This window comes from Salmo salar, chromosome 12, assembly GCF_965601325.2.
Source record: "Salmo salar chromosome 12, fSalSal1, whole genome shotgun sequence".
Taxonomy (NCBI): Eukaryota; Metazoa; Chordata; class Actinopteri; order Salmoniformes; family Salmonidae; genus Salmo; species Salmo salar.
Genome location: NC_138302.1, coordinates 107,026,181 through 107,046,830, shown reverse-complemented (window position 1 = coordinate 107,046,830; position 20,650 = coordinate 107,026,181). Strand labels below are relative to the sequence as shown.

The 20,650-nt window shown below is 41.1% G+C and overlaps 2 protein-coding genes across 2 annotated transcripts in view; one reads left to right on the top strand and one right to left on the bottom strand.

Moving 5' to 3' along the window:
• The window catches only part of LOC106566274 (synapsin-1), a 222,766-nt gene that overhangs the window by 92,368 nt on the left and 109,748 nt on the right, over positions 1-20,650 (top strand). The gene's annotated exons all lie outside the window — the stretch shown is intronic.
• The window catches only part of LOC106566273 (metalloproteinase inhibitor 4), a 45,022-nt gene continuing 33,414 nt past the window's right edge, over positions 9,043-20,650 (bottom strand). The window contains exons 4-5 of the mRNA XM_014134161.3: positions 11,261-11,385; positions 9,043-10,169 (exon numbers count right to left, since the gene is read on the bottom strand). Of these exons, the coding sequence (XP_013989636.1) occupies positions 9,972-10,169; positions 11,261-11,385 (323 nt within the window). The 3' untranslated portion in view covers positions 9,043-9,971. The remainder of the gene's footprint in view (positions 10,170-11,260; positions 11,386-20,650) is intronic.

Here is a 20,650-nt window from a genome sequence, read left to right as displayed (position 1 = left end):
GGACTTCTCGTCATGAACGAGGGGAAAAAATATATTTCCGTTCGTTCAAACATGTCAAACGTTGTATAGCATAAATCATTAGGGCCTTTTTTAACCAGAACATGAATAATATTCAAGGTGGACGAATGCATACTCTTTTATAACGTATTGGAACGAGGGTACCCAACATGAACTAGCGCGCCAGGTGTCTAATGGGACATCACCGTTCCATGGCTCTTGTTCGGTCAGATCTCCCTCCAGAAGACTCAAAACACTTTGTAAAGGCTGGTGACATCTAGTGGAAGCAATAGGAAGTGCCAAAATATTCCTAAACCCCTGTGTTTTTCAATGGGATAGGTTTAAAGTCAATACAACACATCAGGTATCCACTTCCTGTCAGAAAATGTCTCAGGGTTTTGCCTGCCAAATGAGTTCTGTTATACTCACAGACACCATTCAAACAGTTTTGGAAACTTTAGAGTGTTTTCTATCCATATATAATAAGTATATGCATATTCTAGTTACTGGGTAGGATTAGTAACCAGATTAAATCGGGTACATTTTTTTTATCCAGACGTGCAAATGCTGCCCCCTAGACCCAACAGGTTAAACCATAAAAACTACCTACTGTATCCACGTATCTCTACCTAAACCATAAGAACTACCTATCTCTACCTAAACCATATGAACTACCTATCTCTACATAAACAATATGAACTACCTATCTCTGCCTAAACCATATGAACTACCTATCTCTACCTAAACCATATGAACTACCTATTTCTACCTAAACCATAAGCACAACCTATCTCTACCTAAACCATAAGCACTACCTATCTCTACATAAACCATATGAACTACCTATCTCTACCTAAACCATATGAACTACCTATCTCTACCTAAACCATATGAACTACCTATCTCTACCTAAACCATACGAACTATCTATCTCTACCTAAACCATAAGCACTACCTATCTCTACCTAAACCATACGAACTACCTATCTCTACCTAAACCATAAGCACTACCTATCTCTACCTAAACCATACGAACTACCTATCTCTACCTAAACCATAAGCACTATCTATCTCTACCTAAACCATAAGCACTACCTATCTCTACCTAAACCATAAGCACTACCTATCTCTACATAAACAATAAGAACGACCTATCCTTACCTAAACCATAACTACTTGTCTCTACTTAAACCATAAAAATGACCTACTGTATCTACAGTCAGGGAAAAAAGTGTTTGATCCCCTGCTGATTTTGTACATTTGCCCACTGACAAAGAAATGATCAGTCTATAATTTGAATGGTAGGTTTATTTGAACAGTGAGAGACAGAATAACAACAAAAAAAATCCAGAAAAATGCATCTCAAAAATGTTAGAAATTGATTTGCATTTTAATGAGGGAAATAAGTATTTGACCCCTCTGCAAAACATGACTTAGTACTTGGTGGCAAAACCCTTGTTGGCAATCACAGAGGTCAGACATTTCTTGTAGTTGGCCACCAGGTTTGCACACATCTCAGGAGGGATTTTGTCCCACTCCTCTTTGCAGATCTTCTCCAAGTCATTAAGGTTTCGAGGCTGACGTTTGGCAACTCGAACCTTCAGCTCCCTCCACAGATTTTCTATGGAATTAAGGTTGGGAGTGCTTCTTCTTGAGCCACTCCTTTGTTGCCTTGGCCGTGTGTGTTGGGTCATTGTCATGCTGGAATACCCATCCACGACCCATTTTCAATGCCCTGGCTGAGGGAAGGAGGTTCTCACCCAAGATTTGACGGTACATGGCCCCATCCATCGTCCCTTTGATGCGGTGAAGTTGTCCTGTCCCCTTAGCAGAAAAACACCCCCAAAGCATAATGTTTCCACCTCCATGTTTGACGGTGGGGATGGTGTTCCTGGGGTCATAGGCAGCATTCCTCCTCTTCCAAACACGGCGAGTTGAGTTGATGCCAAAGAGCTCCATTTTGGTCTCATCTGACCACAACACTTTCACCCAGTTGTCCTCTGAATCATTCAGATGTTCATTGGCAAACTTCAGACGGGCATGGATATGTGCTTTCTTGAGCAGGGGGACCTTGCGGGCGCTGCAGGATTTCAGTCCTTCACGGCGTAGTGTGTTACCAATTGTTTTCTTGGTGACTATGGTCCCAGCTGCCTTGAGATCATTGACAAGATCCTCCCGTGTAGTTCTGGGCTGATTCCTCACCGTTCTCATGATCATTGCAACTCCACTAGGTGAGATCTTGCATGGAGCCCCAGGCCGAGGGAGATTGACAGTTCTTTTGTGTTTCTTCCATTTGCGAATAATCGCACCAACTGTTGTCACCTTCTCACCAAGCTGCTTGGCGATGGTTTTGTAGCCCATTCCAGCCTTGTGTAGGTCTACAATCTTGTCCCTGACATCCTTGGAGAGCTCTTTGGTCTTGGCCATGGTGGAGAGTTTGGAATCTGATTGATTGATTGCTTCTGTTGACAGGTGTCTTTTATACAGGTAACAAACTGAGATTAGGAGCACTCCCTTTAACCTCTTGGGGCTAGGTGGGACGCTAGCGTGCCACCTGTGGTGCACTCCATCAACAGCAGGTGCATTTCAAGAGCGGCAAATTTGAATCCAAATAAATGTCAAAATTCAAATTTTTCAAAAATACAACTATGTTACACCATTTGAAAGATAAACATCTCCTTAATCTAACCACGTTTTACGATTTCAAAAAGGTTTTACGGCGAAAGCATAAATTTAGAGTATGTTAGGACAGTACATTTACAAGAGTTGTGTGTAATGTTTTGTCAAGTCAAAGACAGGGTCACCAAAACCATAAAACCAGCTAAAATGATACACTAACCTTTTACAATCTCCATCAGATGACACTCCTAGGACATTATGTTAGACAATGCATGCATTTTTAGTTCTATCAAGTTCATATTTATATACAAAAACAGCGTTTTACTATGGCATTGATGTTGAGGAAATCGTTTCCCTCCAATAACCGGCAGTCAAGTCAGCGTCACAAATTAAATAATTAAAATTAGAAAACATTGGTAAAATATTATATTGTCATTTAAAGAATTATAGATTTACATCTTTTGAACGCAATCAACTTGCCAGATTTAAAAATAACCTTACTGGGAAATCACACTTTGCAATAATCTGAGCACTGTGCCCAGAAAAATACGCGTTGCGATACAGACTAGACGTCATGTTGGGGAGATCTAAAATCGAAAATACTATGTAAATAATCCATTACCTTTGATTCTCTTCATCAGATGTCACTTCCAGGTATCACAGGTCCATAACGAATGTAGTTTTGTTCAAAAAAGCTCATCATTTATGTCCAAAAATCTCCGTCTCGTTAGCACATGATGTAAGCCAGCCGGACTTCTCGTCATGAACGAGGGGAAAAAATATATTTCCGTTCGTTCAAACATGTCAAACGTTGTATAGCATAAATCATTAGGGCCTTTTTTAACCAGAACATGAATAATATTCAAGGTGGACGAATGCATAGCCTTTTATAACGTATTGGAACGAGGGTACCCAACATGAAGTAGCGCGCCAGGTGTCTAATGGGACATCACCGTTCCATGGCTCTTGTTCGGTCAGATCTCCCTCCAGAAGACTCAAAACACTTTGTAAAGGCTGGTGACATCTAGTGGAAGCAATAGGAAGTGCCAAAATATTCCTAAACCCCTGTGTTTTTCAATGGGATAGGTTTAAAATCAATACAACACATCAGGTATCCACTTCCTGTCAGAAAATGTCTCAGGGTTTTGCCTGCCAAATGAGTTCTGTTATACTCACAGACACCATTCAAACAGTTTTGGAAACTTTAGAGTGTTTTCTATCCATATATAATAAGTATATGCATATTCTAGTTACTGGGTAGGATTAGTAACCAGATTAAATCGGGTACATTTTTTTTATCCAGACGTGCAAATGCTGCCCCCTAGACCCAACAGGTTAAGAGTGTGCTCCTAATCTCAGCTCGTTACCTGTATAAAAGGCACCTGGGAGCCAGAAATCTTTCTGATTGAGAGGGGGTCAAATACTTATTTCCCTCATTAAAATGCAAATCAATTTATAACATTTTTTACATGTGTTTTTCTGGATTTTTTGTTGTTATTCTGTGTCTCTCACTGTTCAAATAAACCTACCATTAAAGATAAAGACTGATAATTTCTTTGTCAGTGGGCAAACGTACAAAATCAGCAGGGGATCAAATACTTTTTTCCCTCACTGTACGTATTGTCAGGCATGCGTAAGTGGCTGCAAGGGAGTCAGGCGCAGGAGAGCAGGTATTTGGTAGCACACAGAGCCTTTTATTCAGGTGAACCAAAAGCGCACGGCACAATGAACACGAAATACAAAACGGGTATACATAACCCAGCGCAACCAGACTAACGTGCGCATACATCAACACAGATAAACAATACCACACAAAGACATGGGGGAAACAGAGGGTTAAATACACAACACATAATGAGGGACAATGAGAACCAGGTGTGTGGAAAAACGAGACGAAACAAATGGAAAATGAAAAATGCATCACGATGGCTAGAAGGCCGGTGACGTCGACCGCCGAACACCGCCCGAACACCGCCCGAACAAGGAGAGGCATTGACTTCGGCAGAAGTCGTGACACGTTTCTGTACCAAAACCATAAGAACTACCTATCTCTATCCAAACATTAAGAACTACCTATCTCTATCCAAACATTAAGAACTACCTATCTATCTCTACCTAAAACATTAAGAACTACCTATCTATCTCTACCTAAACCATAAGCACTATCTATCTCTACCTAAACCATATGAACTACCTGTCTCTACCTAAACCATATGAACTATCTATCTCTACCTAAACCATAAGCACTATCTATCTCTACCTAAACCATATGAACTACCTATCTCTACCTAAACCATATGAACTACCTATCTCTACCTAAACCATATGAACTATCTATCTCTACCTAAACCATATGAACTACCTATCTCTACCTAAACCATATGAACTACCTATCTCTACCTAAACCATATGAACTACCTATCTCTACCTAAACCATATGAACTACCTATCTCTACCTAAACCATATGAACTACCTATCTCTACCTAAACCATATGAACTACCTATCTCTACCTAAACCATATGAACTACCTATCTCTACCTAAACCATATGAACTACCTATCTCTACCTAAACCATATGAACTACCTATCTCTACCTAAACCATATGAACTACCTATCTCTACCTAAACCATATGAACTACCTATCTCTACCTAAACCATATGAACTACCTATCTCTACCTAAACCATATGAACTACCTATCTCTACCTAAACCATATGAACTACCTATCTCTACCTAAACCATATGAACTACCTATCTCTACCTAAACCATATGAACTACCTATCTCTACCTAAACCATATGAACTACCTATCTCTACCTAAACCATATGAACTACCTATCTCTACCTAAACCATATGAACTACCTATCTCTACCTAAACCATATGAACTACCTATCTCTACCTAAACCATATGAACTACCTATCTCTACCTAAACCATATGAACTACCTATCTCTACCTAAACCATATGAACTACCTATCTCTACCTAAACCATATGAACTATCTATCTCTACCTAAACCATATGAACTACCTATCTCTACCTAAACCATATGAACTACCTATCTCTACCTAAACCATATGAACTACCTATCTCTACCTAAACCATATGAACTACCTATCTCTACCTAAACCATATGAACTATCTATCTCTACCTAAACCATATGAACTATCTATCTCTACCTAAACCATATGAACTACCTATCTCTACCTAAACCATATGAACTACCTATCTCTACCTAAACCATATGAACTACCTATCTCTACCTAAACCATATGAACTACCTATCTCTACCTAAACCATATGAACTACCTATCTCTACCTAAACCATATGAACTACCTATCTCTACCTAAACCATATGAACTACCTATCTCTACCTAAACCATATGAACTACCTATCTCTACCTAAACCATATGAACTACCTATCTCTACCTAAACCATATGAACTACCTATCTCTACCTAAACCATATGAACTACCTATCTCTACCTAAACCATATGAACTACCTATCTCTACCTAAACCATATGAACTACCTATCTCTACCTAAACCATATGAACTACCTATCTCTACCTAAACCATATGAACTACCTATCTCTACCTAAACCATATGAACTACCTATCTCTACCTAAACCATATGAACTACCTATCTCTACCTAAACCATATGAACTACCTATCTCTACCTAAACCATATGAACTACCTATCTCTACCTAAACCATATGAACTACCTATCTCTACCTAAACCATATGAACTACCTATCTCTACCTAAACCATATGAACTATCTATCTCTACCTAAACCATATGAACTACCTATCTCTACCTAAACCATATGAACTACCTATCTCTACCTAAACCATATGAACTACCTATCTCTACCTAAACCATATGAACTACCTATCTCTACCTAAACCATATGAACTACCTATCTCTACCTAAACCATATGAACTACCTATCTCTACCTAAACCATATGAACTACCTATCTCTACCTAAACCATATGAACTACCTATCTCTACCTAAACCATATGAACTACCTATCTCTACCTAAACCATATGAACTACCTATCTCTACCTAAACCATATGAACTACCTATCTCTACCTAAACCATATGAACTACCTATCTCTACCTAAACCATATGAACTACCTATCTCTACCTAAACCATATGAACTACCTATCTCTACCTAAACCATATGAACTACCTATCTCTACCTAAACCATATGAACTACCTATCTCTACCTAAACCATATGAACTACCTATCTCTACCTAAACCATATGAACTACCTATCTCTACCTAAACCATATGAACTACCTATCTCTACCTAAACCATATGAACTACCTATCTCTACCTAAACCATATGAACTACCTATCTCTACCTAAACCATATGAACTACCTATCTCTACCTAAACCATATGAACTACCTATCTCTACCTAAACCATATGAACTACCTATCTCTACCTAAACCATATGAACTACCTATCTCTACCTAAACCATATGAACTACCTATCTCTACCTAAACCATATGAACTACCTATCTCTACCTAAACCATATGAACTACCTATCTCTACCTAAACCATATGAACTACCTATCTCTACCTAAACCATATGAACTACCTATCTCTACCTAAACCATATGAACTACCTATCTCTACCTAAACCATATGAACTACCTATCTCTACCTAAACCATATGAACTACCTATCTCTACCTAAACCATATGAACTACCTATCTCTACCTAAACCATATGAACTACCTATCTCTACCTAAACCATATGAACTACCTATCTCTACCTAAACCATATGAACTACCTATCTCTACCTAAACCATATGAACTACCTATCTCTACCTAAACCATATGAACTACCTATCTCTACCTAAACCATATGAACTACCTATCTCTACCTAAACCATATGAACTACCTATCTCTACCTAAACCATATGAACTACCTATCTCTACCTAAACCATATGAACTACCTATCTCTACCTAAACCATATGAACTACCTATCTCTACCTAAACCATATGAACTACCTATCTCTACCTAAACCATATGAACTACCTATCTCTACCTAAACCATATGAACTACCTATCTCTACCTAAACCATATGAACTACCTATCTCTACCTAAACCATATGAACTACCTATCTCTACCTAAACCATATGAACTACCTATCTCTACCTAAACCATATGAACTACCTATCTCTACCTAAACCATATGAACTACCTATCTCTACCTAAACCATATGAACTATCTATCTCTACCTAAACCATATGAACTACCTATCTCTACCTAAACCATATGAACTACCTATCTCTACCTAAACCATATGAACTACCTATCTCTACCTAAACCATATGAACTACCTATCTCTACCTAAACCATATGAACTACCTATCTCTACCTAAACCATATGAACTACCTATCTCTACCTAAACCATATGAACTACCTATCTCTACCTAAACCATATGAACTACCTATCTCTACCTAAACCATATGAACTACCTATCTCTACCTAAACCATATGAACTACCTATCTCTACCTAAACCATATGAACTACCTAACTCTACCTAAACCATATGAACTACCTATCTCTACCTAAACCATATGAACTACCTATCTCTACCTAAACCATATGAACTACCTATCTCTACCTAAACCATATGAACTATCTATCTCTACCTAAACCATATGAACTATCTATCTCTACCTAAACCATATGAACTACCTATCTCTACCTAAACCATATGAACTACCTATCTCTACCTAAACCATATGAACTACCTATCTCTACCTAAACCATATGAACTACCTATCTCTACCTAAACCATATGAACTACCTATCTCTACCTAAACCATATGAACTACCTATCTCTACCTAAACCATATGAACTACCTATCTCTACCTAAACCATATGAACTACCTATCTCTACCTAAACCATATGAACTACCTATCTCTACCTAAACCATATGAACTACCTATCTCTACCTAAACCATATGAACTACCTAACTCTACCTAAACCATATGAACTACCTATCTCTACCTAAACCATATGAACTACCTATCTCTACCTAAACCATATGAACTACCTATCTCTACCTAAACCATATGAACTACCTATCTCTACCTAAACCATATGAATGGTTGAGAATAACGGACCCATAACAACGTGAAGTCTTGGATCTGGATTTTATATGTTTTTGGTACAGTGAAATAGAAAGCTATAGAAAAAGACAATTAAATACTTTTTAAACCATTCCTTTAAATATAAAACATGTTGCTAAGGAGAGACTGACTTGACTTCTACTGGTGTGTATGTTAAACCAGTGGATTAGCTTTTTTTGCCACAATGCATCAACAGTACATGGGCCACAAGGAAGTAATACACACAACTATTAAAATGGACATCAATGTTGTACTCAGAGTACCTTTTTACTGTAGTTTAGCTGTTGTTAAAACTGGAACAGTTATAATCATACAGTATGTACACATTCTCACACAGGACACAGGCATTTTAGTGTGTTCATCACAGATCATCTGTAGATATTGTACATTACTCGAATTTAGATGTTTGTATCTAATGTGGATAATTTTTCCAATATACTGAATATAAGACTTGAGTGTCTAGTGCTGATTTCATACTTGTACAAGCTCAAAGGACTGAATCCAGTGGGTTTTGTACTGCATTTCCAAAACTTCAGAATCTACTGTAATGTCTAGATGGCAGTAGGACATGCAATATAGTGAGAAAACACACAGAAACCTGAATGCATGGAAAGTTTGTTCTTTACAGTACTAGAGAGGGAAAATACACAGAAGAGGCTGACATCACTCTCCATCTCTCCTTTTCTGCCTGGGTTGTGTCGGGGCATTTCCTGTCTCTTGTTACCTTCATAGTCATACATCACTCTCCATCTCTCCTTTTCTGCCTGGGTTGTGTCGGGGCATTTCCTGTCTCTTGTTACCTTCATAGTCATACATACATAGTGACAGGACAGACCTCATCCCTAAGTCAGAGGGAGGAGGAGATACAAGGAGCCTCTGGACTCTGGAGAACTAGTCAGGAAATAGGAAGAGATATTCTGTGTCTGGTGCTTCGTTCATGTGCTCCTCTGAAAATCAGAAACTCAGCAATCCTACTAAACATTGTTTTGGATGTTGGAAACTGTATTATTGATAATTCCATGAGAAAACAGCAACTCAAGTTTCCCAGTCAAACGTGTATGAATTTCCAAGTAGCACATGAACGCAGCAGTAGTGTAGTCAGTGCTCCTCTTCTCTCTCTGTCCTGGAGTACAGAAGCACCTCCCTAACCCCAATTCTACCCCTCTCAGGGGTCTGACATGTCCATGAAGTCATTCTCTGGTGGTGGGCCGCTCCGGTACCAGCTGCAGGAAGAGTCTGAGCGTTTGATGCAGGCATACTGTCTGGCCTGCTCCCCACTCAGACTGTTAACCAGCAGCCAGTCGGTCCAAAGACACTCATTATCCGTAGTGGTGGCACAAGGCACTGAGTAGCAGGTAGCAATCTGAGGATAATGACAAGGGGTTTGGGTTAGGTTGTTATAGAGGCAATCTGGGGACAGCAACCAGGGTCTGGGGACAACAACCAGGTTCTGGTGGCAATCTGGGGACAACAACCAGGTTCTGGGGACAACAACCAGGTTCTGGTGGCAATCTGGGGACAACAACCAGGTTCTGGGGACAACAACCAGGTTCTGGTGGCAATCTGGGGACAACAACCAGGTTCTGGGGACAACAACCAGGTTATAGTGTTAATCTGGGGACAACAACCAGGTTATAGTGGCAATCTGGGGACAACAACCAGGTTATAGTGGCAATCTGGGGACAACAACCAGGTTATAGTGGCAATCTGGTAACAACAACCAGGTTATAGTGGTAATCTGGGGACAATATCCAGGTTCTAGTGGTAATCTGGGGACAATAACCAGGTTCCAGTGGTAATCTGGGGACAATAGTTCTAGTGGTAATCTGGGGACAATAAACAGGTTCTAGTGGTAATCTGGGGACAATAACCAGGTTCTAGTGGTAGTCTGGGGACAATAACTTGGTAATAATGGTAATCTGGGGACAACATAAAGGATCATAGTGGCAATCTGGGGACAACAACCAGGTTATAGTGTTAATCTGGGGACAACAACCAGGTTATAGTGGCAATCTGGGGACAACAACCAGGTTATAGTGGCAATCTGGGGACAACAACCAGGTTATAGTGTTAATCTGGGGACAACAACCAGGTTATAGTGGCAATCTGGGGACAACAAGACAGGTTATAGTGTTAATCTGGGGACAACAACCAGGTTATAGTGGTAATCTGGGGACAACAACCAGGTTATAGTGGCAATCTGGGGACAACAGAAAGGGTTATAGTGACAATCTGGGGACAACAACCAGGTTATAGTGTTAATCTGGGGACAACAGAAAGGGTTATAGTGACAATCTGGGGACAACAAGACAGGTTATAGTGTTAATCTGGGGACAACAGAAAGGGTTATAGTGACAATCTGGGGACAACAGGAAGGGGTGTGGGTTATGTTATAGCTTACTGTGAGAGAGAGAGAGAGAAAAAGACAAAGACAGTGAGACATTGAGAACTCACCTTGCAGTCACAGCCCATCTGGTATCTGTAGTTGAGGTTCTTCTTCTGCGACATGGACAAGTTGTCCCAGGGTTCTACCAGATCACACAGTCCAATGGACACCTTCCCATCACTCCACATACTACCTGCAGAACAACGTAAATTGGGTCAACACGGTAAGCCAATGAAGGTACAGTATGTGTTGTAAAGTGCCTTCAGAAAGTATTCATACCCCTTGTCTTATTCCACATTTTGTTGTGTTACAGCCTGAATTCAAAATGGATTCACACAATAGCCCATAATGACAAAGTGAAAACAGATTTTTTTATGTTCGCAAATTTATTGAAAATAAAATACAGAAATGTACATAAGAATTCACATCCATGAGTCAACACTTGATAGAATCACTTTTGGCAGTGATGACAGCTGTGAGTCTTTCTGGGTAACTCTGTATGAGCTTTGCAACCTGGATTGGACAATATTTACGCTCTCTTTTTACAAGCTCTGTCCAGTTGGTTGGTGATCGTTGCTAGACAGCCATTTTCAAGTCTTGCCATAGAGTTCCAAGCTGATTTAAGTCAAAACTGTAACTAAGCCGCTCTTTCCGGCTGAAAGGTGAATTCATCTCCCAGTGTCTGTTGGAAATGCAAAGTGCTCCAACTTTAATCTACATGTACCATACAGGTTTTCCCCTAGGATTTTGACCGTGCTTAGCTCTATTCCGTTTATGTTTATGCTAAAAAACTCTCCAGTCCTTGCAGATAACAAGCATATCCATAACATGATGCAGCCACCACCATGCTTGAAAATGTGAAGTGTGGTACTCAGTGATGTGTTGTGTTTGATTTGTCCCAAACATGACACTTTGTATTCAGGAGATTAAGTTCATTTGACATATTTTTTGCAGTTTTACTTTAGTGCATTATTGCAAACAGGATTCATGTTTTGGAAGATTTGTGACTCGTTTCAGGAAACTAGGCGTATGTCACGGGTTACTACTTCACAGGAGAGCCATTTGCACATTAACTTATTATTTTATCAAAATGTGTTTTTCGGCAGAAATGCTTTCTGGAACTTTCATGTGCCTTAATAACAGACTTGTATGCCATCTGTAAATACAAATAAAATTGTTAAATTAGAGCCTAGTTGGTTTAGCCACAGAAAAAGACAGCCACCTTCCCGCTAGCCATGATTGGCTGAGATGATGAGTGGGCTGGACATGCCGAGAGATAGGTTTGGATTGGTCTGCCACATAGCACGCTTCTGTCTATTTGAGCCGGTCAGTATGTGTATGTGTCTAACGCAGCTTTATTTTTATGTATCACGTAGTAGAACTGCATAAGTGTTGCTCGCCATTTTCTGGAGGAACGAGTTTTGAAATCAGTGGAATTAGAGTATGATAACTAAGGAGATGGAGAAAACACCAGTCTACGGATCTTCAAACTAAGGGCAACCATGGCATCTGTGACAGGGAGAAGCACCCATCTATGATGTAAGATAGTCTAGCTAGCTACATTTTCAGATATTACTTGTTTCTAATTTTGACAGAACGTAATTTTCATTTCAAGTTAAAGTGTACTGTAAGCTAGCTAGCTAACATTAGCTGGCTGGCTCGCTAGCTAATGGTACGTGCATGATCTTATTATTCGTATCTCAGAGCCATTAGCTTTGCGAGTTACAGCCTAATGTTAGCTAGCTAACATTGAACCTGGTTGGTTAGCTACTTGCAGATTCATGCAGGGTAGTAACGTCATGAGTTGGGATTATGGTTAATTGTTTAGCTAGCTAGCTACATGTCTTAACAAAAGACTCCACTATGCAAGAATCCATTTCAATAGAATGTCACTGCGACAACTGTAGATAGACGTAGCTGGTAAATGCGCTCTGGCTATCTACTCTAATTTCAGAGCACTCTCATCTGAGTGTGCCAGAGTGCAGAATAACTGACGAATTTACGAACACTCAACACCAGTTGAATATGGCCGGTGTCAGTAAAAGTTGGTAAAAAAGCGTAAATTGTAAATCTAAGTAAAGGAATGGAATTAAGAATATCTAAACTCAACTCTCTAGAGACAGCAGGAGCGGTAGAGATACTCTGAATGATCGGCTATGAAAAGCCAACTGACATTTACTCCTGAGGTGATAACCTGTTGCACCCTCGACAACCACTGTGATTATTATTATTTGACCCTGCTGGTCATCTATGAACATTTGAACATCTTGGCCATGTGCTTCTATGCTTGCTGTTTGGGGTTTTAGGCTGGGTTTCTGTACAGCACTTTGAGATATCAGCTGATGTAAGAAGGGCTATATAAATCAATTTGATTTGATAAACATATGGACGAGCAATGTCAGAGCGGCATAGACTAAGATGCAGTAGAATAGAATACAGTATATACTGTACATACGAGATGAGTATTGCAATATATGTAAACATTATTAAGGGTGACGAGTAGTGATGCACCGATATGACATTTTTGTCCGATACCGCTATCCAATATTTTCCTTGCCCAAAAAAACAATACCAATACCCATAATTTACCATTTTTAGCAGCCTTTTATGCATTCTAGTACAGTTAAATAGTTAACACACACACATGGTCACAGCGGTCTAAGGCACTGCATCTCAGTGCAAGAGGCGTCACTACAGTCCCTGGTTCGAATCCAGGCTGTATCACATCCGGCCGTGATTGGGAGTCCCTAGGGCGGCGAACAATTGGCCCAGCGTTGTCCGGGTTTGGCTGGGTTAGGCCGTCATTGTTAATAAGAATTTGTTCTTAACTGACTTGCCTAGTTAAAAAAAGGTTACACACACACACACACACACCACACTGACCAAAAAGTACTTTTTGGGGCATTTACGTAAGTCCCCATTACCAGTAAAACATAATCAAAACCTATTTCTTTCACTTACTTGCTGTGCTGTTTCATTGTTCATTTGTTCAGTCTTTTCATTCTCAACCAGAATTGCATCATACATGTCAAGCACTGAAGTTTCAGCTTTGTCTGTCCGTGGCCTCTCTTCCTCCGTGTGCACTGTCACTGTGTCCATTTCCATCTTGTCCAGCTGAGTATGTAACATTTCATCTAAACCCTGTTTTTTTGTCTGCATCGAAGTAGCGGTCCTTGTACATAGCATCGAGCATGGTGGCGACACTTGTTCAGCATGGTGGCGACTATGTGGGCAGTTTTGTTGACAGGGCAAACTGTTGTCAAGGGCAACTGTTTCATTCACCAGTGTGGGCCAGTAAAAACTGGTTAGCTTAAACATTGGTGAAGTCAGAATGGGAATGCGCACTCTGCTGTTATGTGACAGAATCAGTGGCGTTAGAATTAGGAATTAGAATACAAATACTACACTGAACAAAAGTATAAACGCAACATGTAAAGTGTTTGTCCCATGTTTCATGAGCTGAAAAAAAAGATCCCAGAAATGTTCCATACGCACATAAAACTTCTCAAATTTTGTGCACATTTGTTTACATCCCTGTCAGTTTTGTTCAGCATTTCAATGCCATGAGAGAGGGTATCGCGTCTGCTGCAGGCACAGTTGATGAGCTTATTTCTCCAGTCAGTTGTTCGAATGGAGCTAGCTAGTGTGTTCATGTTTCCAAGTTTCAAACATGTTCTCAAATGCCATTGAAATGGCAGTAGAGGTATGACAACCAGCATATTCATGAGCATGCAATATGACTTTCCTCAGTACGAAATCCTCGACGGCCCACTGTGCTGTGAGACTCAGCATGCTCATGGGGCTGATATTGCTGGTCCAAATGTCAGTCGTGAAGCTAATAGCAGTGACTTTATACCTGTGTAACTCCGGTAGAGCAACTGAAGCATCTGAAAAATAGTACAAAAAAAACAGGTAAGGTAGAGGTAATATGATCCTTGACTAGTCTCTCAAAGCACTTCATGATGACAGAAGCGAGTGCTATGGGGTGATAGTAATTTAGTTCAGTTACCTTTGCTTTCTTGGGTACAGGAACAATGGTGGCCATCTTGAAGCATGTGGGGACAGCAGACTGGGATAGGGAGCGATTGAATATGTCCGTAAACACACCAGCCAGCTGAACTGCACATGATCTGAGGATGTGGCTAGGGATGCCATCTGGGCCAGTAGCCTTGCGAGGGTTAACACATTAAATGTCTTACTCAAGTCAGCCACAGCGAAGGAGAGCCCACAGTCCTTGGTAGCGGTCCGCGGCAGTGGCACTGTGTTATCCTCAAAGCGGGTGAAGAAGATGTTTAGCTTGTCAGAAAGCAAGAAGTCGCTGTCCACGAGGTGGCTGGTTTTCTCTTTGTAGTCCATGATTGTCTCTATACTGATGTTTTGCCTATTTGATTGCCTTGCAAAGGGAAAACTACACTGCTTGTATTCTACCATGTTCCCAGTCACCTTGCCATGTTTAAATGTGGTGGATTGCGCTTTCAGTTTTGCGCGAATGCTGCCATCTATCCACAGTTTCTGGTTAGGGTACGTTTTAATAGTCACAGTGGGTACAACATCTCCTATGCACTTCCTGATGAACTCAGTCACCATATAAGGATATTCGTCAATGTTATTCTCGGAAGCTACCCGGAACATATCCCATTCCGTGTGATCAAAACAATCTTGAAGGCCTTTATGGTAATGTGGTTCTCTGGTCTGATGAAACCAAGATTGAAGTCTTTGGCCTGAATGCCAAGTGTCACGTCTGGAGGAAACCATCCCTAAGATGAAGCACGGTAGTGGCAGCATCATGATGTGGGGATGTTTTTCAGCGGCAGGGACTGGGAGACTAGTCAGAATCGAGGCAAAGATGACTGGAGCAAAGTACAGAGAGATCCTTGATGAAAACCTGCTCCAGAGCGCACAGGACCCCAGACTGGGGCATTGGTTCTCCTTCCAACAGGACAACAACCGTAATCATACAGCCAAGACAATGCACGAGTGGCTTCGGGACAAGTCTCTGAATGTCCTTGAGTGGCCCAGCCAGAGCCTGGACTTGAACCCGATCTAACATCTCTGGAGAGACCTGAAAATAGCTGTGCAGCAACGCTCCCCATCCAACTTAACAGAGCCTGAGAGGATCTGCAGAAAAGAATGGGAGAAACTCCCCAAATACAGGTGTGTCAAGCTTGTAGTGTCATAATCAAGAAGACTCTAGGATGTAATCGCTGCCAAAGGTGCTTCAACAAAGTACTGAGTAAAGGGTCTGAGTACTTACGCACATGTGATATTAAAATGATTATTATATTTTTTTGGCAAAAATGTCTAAAAACCTGTTTCTGCTTGGTCATTATGGGTTATTGTGTGTTGATTGATGAGTGACAAAAACTATTTAATACATTTTCGAATAAGGCTGTAACAACAAAATGTGGAAAAAGTGAATGGGTCTGAATACTTTCCGAACTTAATGTATCTTCATATAGTGTTGAGTCATCCGCATTTACTCAAAGCCAGTGGCATGTTATTAGTAATGATTGAAAAATGTAAGGGGCCTAGACTGCTGGATTTCCTGACTCTACCTTAATTATGTTGGAGAGGCTTCCATTAAAGAATACCCCTGTGTTCTGTTAGACAAGTAACTCTTTATCCACAATACAGTAGGGAGTGTAAAGCCATGACAAATATGTTAACAAATGTCAAAAGCCACATTAAAGTCTAACAAAACAGCCCACACAATCTTTTTATCGTCTATTTCTAGCAGCCAATCATCAGTCATTTGTGTAAGTGCTGTCCTTGTTGTACTGTATGTTCTTCCCGATAAGCGTGCTGAAAGTCTGTTTTTCAATTTGTTTACTGTAAAATAGCATTGTATCTGGTCAGTCACAATTTCTTTCAAAAGTTTACTATGGGTTGGTAACAGGCTGATTGGTCGGCTATTTGAGCCAGTAAAGGGGGTTTTACTATTCTTGGGTAGTGGAATGACTTTTACTTCCCTCCAGTCCTGAGGGCACACCCTTTCTAGTAGACTTAAATTGAAGATGTGGCAAATAGGAGTGGCAATATCGTCCTATTATCCTCAGTAATTTTCCATCCAGGATGTCAGACCCCGGTGGCTTGTCATTGTTGATAGAAAACCATTTTTCAAAACTCACTTTCTGGAACGCAAAAGTACTTGTCTTTCATAAATTGGTCAGATTCAAATCACATTTTATTTTTCCCATGCACCGAATACAACCCTAACCTTACAATATGTTTTACTTACAAACCCTTAACCAACAAAGAAGTTCAAGAAATAGAGTAAATAAAATATTTACTAAATAAACTAAAGTAAAAATGTTAATAAAAAGTAACACAATAAAATAACAATAACAAGGCTGTATACAGGGGGTACCGGTACAGAGTCAATGTGGAGGCTGTATACAGGGGGTACCTGTACCGCGTCAATGTGGAGGCTGTATACAGGGGGTACCTGTACCGCGTCAATGTGTGGGTGTATAAGTTAGTCAAGGTAATTCAGATGAAGTGCCTTGCTCAAGGACAAATCGAGTATTCAAACCAGCGCCCTTTCAATTGCTGGTACAACGATCTTAAACCTGCCGGCACTTGGGTGTGCATGCGATGGGCTCTACCTCCCTGTCCAGCAGTGTTCTCTCATCATATGAGCCATAGGTGATGTGCTCTATACCAATCCCAGAAGTGTTTTATTGTCATAATAACTACAGGTGATGGGCTCTATTCCCCTGCACAGCAGTGTTCTCTCATCATATGAACCATAGGTGATGGGCTCTAATCCCCTTCCCAGTAGTGTTTTATTATCATATGAACCATAGGTGATGGGCTCTATTCCCCTGCCCAGCAGTGTTCTCTCATCATATGAACCATAGGTGATGGGCTCTAATCCCCTTCCCAGTAGTGTTTTATTATCATATGAACCATAGGTGATGGGCTCTATTCCCCTGCACAGCAGTGTTCTCTCATCATATGAACCATAGGTGATGGGCTCTATTCCCCTATCCCAGTAGTGTTTAATTATCATATGAACCATAGGTGATGGGCTCTATTCCCCTATCCCAGTAGTGTTTAATTATCATATGAACCATAGGTGATGGGCTCTATTCCCCTGCCCAGCAGTGTTCTCTCATCATATAAACCACATTATTACAATATTATTATAATTTTGACCTATACGCTGACTCGGTGAGTGCATTTATAAATAAGTGCATTGGAGACATCGTACCCACTGTGACCATTAAAACCTACCCTAACCACAAACCGTGGATGGATGGCGGCATTCGCGTAAACCTGAAAGTGCGATCCCCCGCATTTAACCATGGAAAGAGGTCTGGAGATATGGCTGAATATAAACAGTGTAGTAATTTCCTCCGCAAGGCAAGCATACAAGCGAAATGCCAGTACAGGGACACGGTGGAGTCGCAATTCAAAGGCTCAGACACGGGACGTATGTGGCAGGGTCTACAGGAAATCACGGACTATAAAAACAAAAACAGCAATGTCACGGTTCCAGACAAACTAAACACTTTCTTTGCCCGCTTTGAGGATACCCCCCCCTTCTCAGTGGCTGGTGTGAGTAAAACATTGAAACATGTTAACCCTCGTAAGGCTGCTGGCCTAGATGGCATCCCTAGCCGTGTCCTCAGAGCATGTGCAGACCAGCTGGCTGGTGTGTTTACAGACATATTTAATCGCTCCCTATCCCAGTCTGCTGTCCCCACATGCTTCAAGATGGCTACCATTGTTCCTGTACCCAAGAAGGCAAAGGTAACTGAACTAAGTGTCTATCGCCCCGTAGCACTCACTTCTGTCATCATGAAGTACTTTGAGAGACTAGTCAAGGATCATATCACCACCACCATACCAGCCACCCTAGACCCACTTCAGTTTGCATACCGCCCCAATAGGTCCACAGATGACGCAATCACCATCACACTGCACATTGCCCTATCCCATCTGAACAAAAAGAATACCAATGTAAGAATGCTGTTCATTGACTACAGCTCAGCATTCAACACCATAGTACCCTCCAAGCTCATCATCAAGCTGGAGGCCCTGGGTCTGAACCCCTCCCTGTGCAACTGGTTCCTGGACTTTCAGACGACCCGCCCCCAGGTGGTGAAGGCAGGGAATAACATCTCCACTTCGCTGACCCTCAACACTGGGGCCCCACAAGGGTGTGCTCAGCCCTCTCTTGTACTCCCTATTCACCCATTACTGCGTGCCCATGCACGCCTCCAACTCAATCATCAAGTTTGCAGATGACACAACAGTAGTGGGCTTGATAACCAACAACGACAAGACGGCCTACAGGGAGGAGGTGAGGGCACTCGGAGTGTGGTGCCAGGAAAACAACCTCTCACTCAACGTCAACAAAACAATGGAGGTGATCGTGGACTTAAGGAAACGGCAGAGGGAGCACCCACCTATCCACATCGACGGGACAGCAGTGGAGAAGGTGGAAAGTTTTAAGATGCTGAGCGTACACCTCACAGACAAACTGAAATGGTCCACCCACACAGACAGTGTAGTGAAGAAGGCGCAAAAGCGCCTCTTCAACATCAGGAAGCTGAAGAAATTTGGCCTGTCACCCAAAACCCTGACTAACTTTTACAGATGCACAACTGAGAGCATCCTGTCGGGCTGTATCACAGTCTGGTAGGGCAACTGCACCGCCCTCAACCGCAAGGCTCTCCAGAAGGTGGTGCGGTCTGCACAAAGCATCACCGGGGGCAAACTACCTGCCCTCCATGACACCTACAGCACCCGATGTCACAGGAAGGCCAAAAAGATCATCAAGGACAACAACCACCAGAGCCACTGCCTGTTCACCCCGCTATCATCCAGAAGGTGAGGTCAGTACAGGTGCATCAAAGCTGGGACCGAGAGATTGAAAAACAGCTTCTATCTCAAAGCCATCAGACTGATAAACAGCTTCTATCTCAAGGCCATCAGACTGATAAACAGCTTCTATCTCAAGGCCATCAGACTGTTAAATAGCCATCACTAACTCAGAGAGGCTGCTGCCTACACTGAGACCCAATCTGTCACGTCCTGACCAGTAAAAGGTCCTATTTAATAGGGGTGTTTTGTCTATGGGATTTGTGGGTAGTTGTTGTTCCGTGTTTAGCGTTGAGCCTGACAGGACTGTCGTCATTGTTTGTTATTTTGTTTTGTGTTCACGTTCCTTCTAATAAAAGAAGATGAGTTTACACATTCCCGCTGTGTTTTGGTCCCATCAATACGACAAACGTGACCCAATCACTGGACACTTTAATAAATAGATCACTAGTCACTTTAAACAATACCACTTTAATAAATAGATCACTAGTCACTTTAAACAATACCACTTTAATAAATAGATCACTAGTCACTTTAAACAATACCACTTTAATAAATAGATCACTAGTCACTTTAAACAATACCACTTTAATAAATAGATCACTAGTCACTTTAAACAATACCACTTT